The sequence below is a fragment of the Penicillium riverlandense genome, assembly GCF_028828495.1.
Source record: "Penicillium riverlandense strain IBT 135883 chromosome Unknown utg000003l_segment0_segment0, whole genome shotgun sequence".
NCBI lineage: Eukaryota > Fungi > Ascomycota > Eurotiomycetes > Eurotiales > Aspergillaceae > Penicillium > Penicillium riverlandense.
The window spans coordinates 2828631-2836012 of record NW_026643196.1 but is presented as its reverse complement, the minus strand read 5'-3'; the positions used below and the strand labels follow the sequence as shown (position 1 = coordinate 2836012).

The window sequence follows — 7382 nt, the reverse complement described above, 5'->3', positions numbered from 1 at the left end:
GATGAAGCAACAGCCAGTGATGAAGTGTTATTTTGGTCTTTCCCCGGATCTATGCAGTAAGCTCGTCCACTGAGGGAAGAAAGTCTCCCAAAAAGTAGGGATCACATTTGTCATGTTCCAGGAGGTTGAATAATATAAATATATTCGACGCTCTCCATATACCTGTCACTCCTAAAAGAGGAAATTCCGCGAGATAGTCGGCCGGATGCGTGGAATTTCCCCCCGATGGCTTCTCTCACCTTAAGACGAGATAAATAGATTGTCAAGAGCTCAACTTCAGATCCGACATTCGTTGTCAACTTCCATTTTATGCCCTCTGCATCATGACAACAATCTTCAAGAATTGCCGTGTTTTTCCCTCGCAGCCCTGCGGCGCCTCTGTCAACGAGTTTGCCGAATCCATGGCCATTGAGGGGAGCAAAATCACTCACTTCGGCCCCCTTAGTGAGATAAACTCGCCCAATGAAGCCAGAGTATTTGATTTAGAGGGCCGAATTGTCATCCCGGGTTTCATCGACGGCCATGTGCATCTCCTGCAATTTGGCCAATCTTTGGGCCGAGTCGATCTTATCGCCTGCAAGTCCCTGGACCAGATCCGGAAGACTATCAAAGCGCACGCCGACTCCCACCCGTCTGTCCCGCGCATCCTATGCCGCGGCTGGATCCAATCATCCACTAACGGTATCGCTTTGGCCAGCATGTTAGATGATATGGGTCCGCGCCCGATCTATATAGATGCCTTCGATATGCACTCCATGTGGTGCAATTCCGCAGCTCTCGATGAAATGGGGGCCCATACGGCACCCGACCTTCCAGGTGGAAAGATTTATCGTGACGCGAATGGAAGAGCGTCGGGCTTAATCGAAGAATCGGCATTGGAGAACCTAGCATGGCCATATCTTGCAAGCATTACATCTACCGAGGATAATCTGAACGCCTTAGACAAAGCCGTCGCTGCATATACTGCCAGCGGGTATACAGGCGTTGTCGACATGGCCATGGATGAAGGTACATGGGAAATTCTCAACTTATATCGCCGAAATAAACCCATCCCTTTCCATATCGCTGCTCACTGGTTGGTGCCGTTTTCTGGTGATGAACAAGATCATTTCCGCTATGTAGACCGGGCGATCGAACTTCAGCAAAGAACCATTCCATCAGATTTCTATGTTACCGGTATTAAAATCATCAGCGACGGTGTCGTCGATGGGTGCACTGCCGCCATGCGCCAGCCGTACACGGGAAAATCCGACCCCGTTGAACCAATCTGGCCCGCAGACATGTTACGGGCCGTTGTCAAAAGGGCAGATTCGGCTGGGCTACAGTGTGCAATCCACGCTATCGGTGACCAGGCTATCAGCCAAGCTGTCAATATCCTGTCAGAAGCCGGCACCCCGGGTCGAAGGCACAGGATTGAGCACCTAGAACTAGCATCCTCCGAAGATGCCAGAAGACTCGGTGAACTAGGAATTACTGCATCGATCCAGCCAGTCCATTCCGACCCAGCTCTCTTTAAAGCATGGCCCAATCTAATAGGGCCTGAGCACTGCAAGCGCGCTTTCGCCTACAAAGAGTTTTTAGACGGCGGCGCTAATGTTGCTCTCGGGACAGATACGCCTACTGCACCTCACTTCCCTTTTCCAAATCTGTATAACGCCACCACGAGACGCTCAGCAACTGAACCTGAAACAACCCAGACTGTCAATCCTCATTTTGCGCTTAGCCTGGTTGAAGCTGTCACGGCAGCAACGGCGGGCGCGGCGTATGCGCGGTTTGCGGAGTCATGGGCTGGAAGCTTGAAGGAAGGGATGAATGCAGACTTCTTGGTAGTTGATATGGAATTGACACCGGAGAAGCTGCTGGAAGGAAAAGTGTGCGAAACATGGTACCGGGGAAAGAAAGTGTATGATTCGAAGGCATAGAGTATTGACGTGCTGAGGGCAGAGCTCTCGTTAGAGCGTAACTATTTGAGCTTAGTTCGGTCTAGGCATTAGGGTTGGGAAACAATCCGTGAGCATCATTGCGAAAGGCAATTTTGCAAGGCACTTTACTTCTACGTTCATTACCAAGAAAAGAAAGAAAAAAGTCAAGAATCACCTCGCAGTAGATTCAACACGAGCGACCCATGTGCTCTTGTAAACAAAGGGGGGTATAATACTCCACAGGCTACATTCCCAGCACCAGTCCAGCCCGATTCAACCACATAAAAACGGCATGCAAAGCGAATGAAAAAATAACTTTTCAATTGGGTTTTTTATCGCAACTCAACTCCATCTAGTAGAAGAAGCCAAGGAGCTTGCCAGCAACGTGCTTGCGGCGAGCCTCCTCGTGGTCCATGATACCGGCCGAGGTGGTCAGGACGACGTAGCCGAACTGACGCGAGGGCAGGAGCTGGACAGCCCACTTCTCGATGTCCTTCAGCTGGACGGGGTAGCGGGGGTTGATGACACCGCACTTGTTCAGGCGGCCGTTCAGCTGGATGACGATCTTGCCGGAGCGGTGGTCATCGACCTCCTCGAACTCGCCGATGTAGCCTGTGTGGGACATCATGTCAGTTATGTTGCAAAGATTTAAAAGTCGCCAAATACAGAAAAGCGCTTCGGAAACGTGTAAGATCTCCGCCAGTTTTAATCTTTCGGGCACTTAAAAGGCAGACGTCGTGGGATGTTGAGACCGGCCGCCTAGTTATCAGCCCGAGGCGGGGCCTTCTCATTTCCGAAGCGCTTTTGTGTTTTTGCTTTTTTGACGAAACGAAAAGAAAAAAAGAGACGCAAAACGTACCGTGCTTCTGCATGACGGTGAGGAACTTGACGATGACCTTGGACGAAGGCCGGATGAGGACCTGGCGCTTGCCAGCCTTCTCGGCGTTGTTCATGGCGTTGAGCGCATCGTTGAGGACGGAAGTCTTGACCATGGTGGCGGTTGGAGTGTCGAGATTCTCAAATCGATCGGAAAGGATATAAAGATATGAGGTATCTGTTGGGTGTGCGGCAACAGGAACACCCCATGCAGGGCATTCGCATTGTGCCAGTGAAAAGTCAGCCACCAGTAGTCTTCGAGCGTAAAGAGTGCCCCTTCAATTGACAAAGGAGTTCTTCAGCCCGTGCCGGGTTGGGAGAAGCGTATCATGATGCACCTAAGTACAAATGATTGCTTACCCAGACTAGCTGAGAGGCTGTTGAAGGGGGAGGGCGTAACACATACCTCGAGCGAAACTTGTCGGTCGTGGGTGGTTGAAGTGAGTGAGTAGCGGCTTGAAAAAGGAAAAGCGGAGTTGGATGAGGAATACGGGTTTTTCCGCTCTGTGTGTTAGGGTTGCTAGCCCTTATCACAATCACGTGATGATATGACAGACGGTGCCTCAGGCAATAGTATAAGACCAGCCTGTCGGGTGATCATTCCTAGGGATGTAGAAAAATAGAATATCCAAGGTAACTACACGAACAGCTAAACGTATTGGAAGAGATAAGGCCCGCCTTTACTGTTTTGCAAACCTTACATCATTGGGGCCGTCGCCCCAGCCTGGGCCTCTCTATACATGTGTCCAGCAGAAAGTCAAAAGGAAATGATAAGACTATACGTGGAGAGGGAGAAAAGGACTCAAACAATTTTTTCATGACAGCGACTCTTTTCCGGGAAAGGGTAGACATAAGACAAGGAGAGGGAAAGGGGGATACATGAATTCTTGGGCTACATGACTGGCAATGCTATAGGATGCGAGGGGGTCTTTTCTAATTAAAACAAAAGCGAGGTAGAAAAATTCAGAAAGGGGAAGGGAAAATAAAGTAGAAGTGTATCAAGAAGAAGAAGAAAAGGGGCCTGGGGGATGGAAGGGGAGGGGACGACGGAACGCTTTCGTTCGGATGGGTGAATTGTCATCAGGGTGTAGCACGGGTGAGAAGCAAGTGCCAGCGAAAATGGGATAAGAGGAAGGCCAAAGGGGGGTGAAAGCGAGGTCAAGGGGAATCTCAAGTCGTGCGGGGGAAATGGGGAGCGGAGAAAGGGGGATTGGTGACAAAAATAGCCAAACATTCAGGTGTCAGCCACGACAGGCAGCCGACTGACTTGTCTGCATAGCTCGGACCAGGTCGACTCGAGTTGGGCCGGCAATGCACAGGAAGTGTGTTTGAACGTCACTTTCCTCGGTCCCGACGACCAGAGCGCCGCTACGTGCAGCGGCGAGGGGAGGCGGCGGGAGCCACTGGATGAGTGAGCATCATATCTATGCCATGGCGTTCATGTTGCCGGTGCTCATGTTGATCTGGCGCTTGACTTGCTCACGGGTCCAGCGAGCGGTCTCGATCGTCCGCGCGCTGAAGTGTCGGGTCGTGCGGGTCTCGCGGACCAAGGTGGTGACCCAGTCATTGCGGAAGTAAGCAGCGAGTTCGCCGTTGGGGAAAGCATCGGCGAGATCACCAATCACGCCCATCGAGGATCGCATCAGGCCTTCGCTTCGGTTACCCTCCTGGGAGATGTTGTGGAGAAGCTGGAAGATGGACTCGACAAAGGGTTGGATTTGCGTAACTGAGGAATATTAGTCTGCTTGCATTTGTAGAAAAGGGACAGCATGAAAAACTCACTTTGAGGGTGGCCCTTGTAAGAAAGGAGGATGCCACCCCAGGCATCCATGATACCTTCGCGGAGGGAAACAATGTAGTCCACCATGTCGTATGGCAGGTCAGAGCTGGTAGTCACAGAAGACGCCTGCTGAAGGACCTGGCCGACGACGGGCAGGTAGGTGTCAAAGTTGGTTCCAATGGCCTGGGCAATATCACCGAAAGTCTCCAGGATGGCAGGCTTGAGCTGGTTGGTAGACGTGCGAAGGATGTTGAGCAACAGGTTCATGAAGGTATCGCAGAAAGGCAGGACCTTGTCGTTCAAGGCGCGCGAGATGTCACTGACCAGACCGATGGCCATGGCGCAAATAGCAGGCTCGTCCTGATTGCCCAGTGCGTTATAGAGGAAGGGGCAGAACGATTCCATGTATTTGATGAACTCCTCGTCGAGAGCGCTGGCAACAGCACCGACCGTGGCGAAGACAACATCCGGCACGCTCGACTTGGCACCAACCGTGTTGAGAACCTGAAGCATCACGCCCATGATGCGGTCGGACTGCGGCTTGATCTCAGTCTCCAAACGTTGAACAATAGCCAGAACCACACTGATCAAGCTGGTCTGCATCTCCTCCAAGAGAATACGGTCCTCGGTACTGACAACCTGCTGCTGCATGGGAATCGTGTGCTCCAGGCGCTGGATAATCACATCCGAGAGACTGGCCACCATGGGCAAACTGTCGTTGGCCGAGTTGAGAACGAACGAGTTGAGGACTTCATACCCGGCGGTACGGAGCTGGTTATCGGCATCTTGACGCTCAGTAACTGCCAGAAGCGACTTGATGCTGTTCTCGAAGTGCTTCGACAGAGGGTTGGTCTGCGAGCCAGCGTCGCCAGCGAACCGATCGGCTACATTCATAAGAGCCCAACAGCAGGAGCTAGCGATCTTGGGGGTGCTTGCCAGACCGTTGAAGAGGCAAGAGATCAACGGCTGTAGGTGAACATCCGGGTCAAGGACCTCGGGGCAGCAGTCGCACACGCGACCCAGAGCGTACGCAGTGGAGTCCCGCACCTGCACCGAGCTATCCTCCATCATACCCAGCAGCACCGACAGAGCCTGTTTGATCAAAGGCTCCAGCGTACTGGGCTCAGGGCCCTCCATGATGGCACCAAAGGAAGCCACGGCGGCATCCCGACGGCGCCAGTCCTCGCTGCGGATGTTCTCCTCAACGAAGCCCACGACGGGCTGGATGACATCACCCTGCACACACTGAGCATAGAGCTGCAGCGCCTGGTATGCGGCACGCGATACGTTGTACTCGTCGTCACCGGCATCCTCGTCCTGGCGGCACATGGCTTGCAACAAAACGGGAAGAACCTCGCGAGTCGCGATGCGAGCAAAACCAAAGTATGGCCGGACCTCCGAGCCTTCCTGTTGAGCCTATATGATAAAATTAGCTGGGGGATCAGTCGGGTATAGATTCGAGAGATCACACATACCACCGCGTTATCATCCTCAATAGCAATCTCCTCCTCGCAAACGGTGCACCAGAACTCAATGGCCAGCTTGGCAACATCTTCCTCCTCGCTCTTCATGCCCATAATGCTCAAGCCAAACAGAGCCTTCTCCATGTAGAAGCGCATCTTATCGTAGTAAACACCCATGATACGGTTCAGGCAGCCAAAGGCACCAGCCTGCACACGGACCTCCTCAGCCTGAGTCGCCTCGCAGACGACCTGCATAATGTAGTTGCGCTCTCCCTCGTTCTCCATGTTGGAGCGGACAAACTCCACGGCATCACTGAGCGCCGCAATAGCAGCAAAGCGAACGTCCATGTTCTGCTCCTCGCGGCGGGCGCCCTGTACGACAGCAGTCAGGATGGCATTGGAGTGTGCGGTCAAGCTCTGGCGGAGATCAGGGTCTTGGGACTCGCAGATGAAACCGATAGCAGCGAGCGAGGACTGCTTCAGGGCGTCGGTGCCGCTGGCCACGTTCTGGACCAGAATACCCATCAAATCTTGCCACTCATTGCGAGGCAGCTCGATCGCGGCGATCGAAACAATCAGCGTCGCGGCGGCATTTCCAGCTCGGGTATCGGCCGAATGCAGGGTCTTGAGCGCGAGCTCCTTCACCTGCGTCTTGGTCTCGGGGGGAATCTGCTGGACCCATCGCTGCTGCACCTCGCGCAGCTTGGCTTGGTCTCGGAAGGTGAAAGCGTTCTTCAGGGCGATACCCGCAGCGACTCGGATGTGGGCGGGGCTACTATCGTTGGCGAGCTCCTGGCCCAGGGTGATCAGGTAGGCAGCCTATATTCCAGAAGTATTAGTAGGGAGATTTTGGTCAGTAGGTGTATCACGTACAAAGTCGACCTCCGCCGCGTGAGCGAGTTGCTGCTCAGCATTGGTACGTTCCGCCGCGTCTGCAGGCAGCAAATTATTAGCGTGGGGTTGTCCACCATTTCGTGGAGCAAGAAGAAAGACTTACCTGGCGACAAGGTACTCTGCAACACCTGGCGGGCATCCATAATGTGCAAAGACGAACGCGGGCAGCGTCGAAGTGGGGTGTGGGAGGGAGAAGAAGGGAGGGGGGGAAAGGAAAAAAAGATGGGGAGAAAAGAATTAGATCCCTCTAGCCTCTCCCGGATTCAATGAAGATTTCAAACTCGGCCAGGCACGCAAGTCACAGTCCACGAGGGCAGGGTGGGTGTGGAGAGGAAGGGAGAGAGTTGGGGTGGGAGGTGGGAAGGACGGGTGTTTTTGTGGATATGAGGCATGCACCAGAAGAGCCAAGTGCGCCTGGGATGGACACGCCGGCAAGCAGAGACAGGA

The 7382-nt window shown here is 53.4% G+C and overlaps 3 protein-coding genes across 3 annotated transcripts; 1 reads left to right on the top strand and 2 right to left on the bottom strand.

Annotated features, from left to right (window-relative positions):
* Positions 1-323: 323 nt before the first annotated feature.
* N7474_004811 (amidohydrolase) lies at positions 324-1922 on the top strand (the record flags this gene model as incomplete). Its single annotated transcript, XM_057196226.1, has 1 exon — positions 324-1922. The coding sequence occupies one exon, from the start codon at positions 324-326 to the stop codon at positions 1920-1922; it is 1599 nt and encodes a 532-aa protein (XP_057053622.1).
* A 352-nt stretch (positions 1923-2274) lies between these two features.
* Positions 2275-2935, bottom strand: N7474_004810 (40S ribosomal protein uS8; the record flags this gene model as incomplete). The annotated part of the gene is made up of 2 exons (XM_057196225.1): positions 2782-2935; positions 2275-2534 (listed from the first exon to the last, which is right to left on the bottom strand). Exons 1-2 carry the CDS (start codon positions 2912-2914, stop codon positions 2275-2277), a joined length of 393 nt encoding a protein of 130 aa, XP_057053621.1. The 5' UTR covers positions 2915-2935.
* A 1287-nt stretch (positions 2936-4222) lies between these two features.
* N7474_004809 (karyopherin beta) lies at positions 4223-7078 on the bottom strand (the record flags this gene model as incomplete). Its single annotated transcript, XM_057196224.1, has 5 exons — positions 4223-4524; positions 4581-5994; positions 6054-6860; positions 6915-6973; positions 7039-7078. The coding sequence occupies 5 exons, from the start codon at positions 7076-7078 to the stop codon at positions 4223-4225; spliced, it is 2622 nt and encodes an 873-aa protein (XP_057053620.1).
* Between the last annotated feature and the right edge of the window lie 304 nt (positions 7079-7382).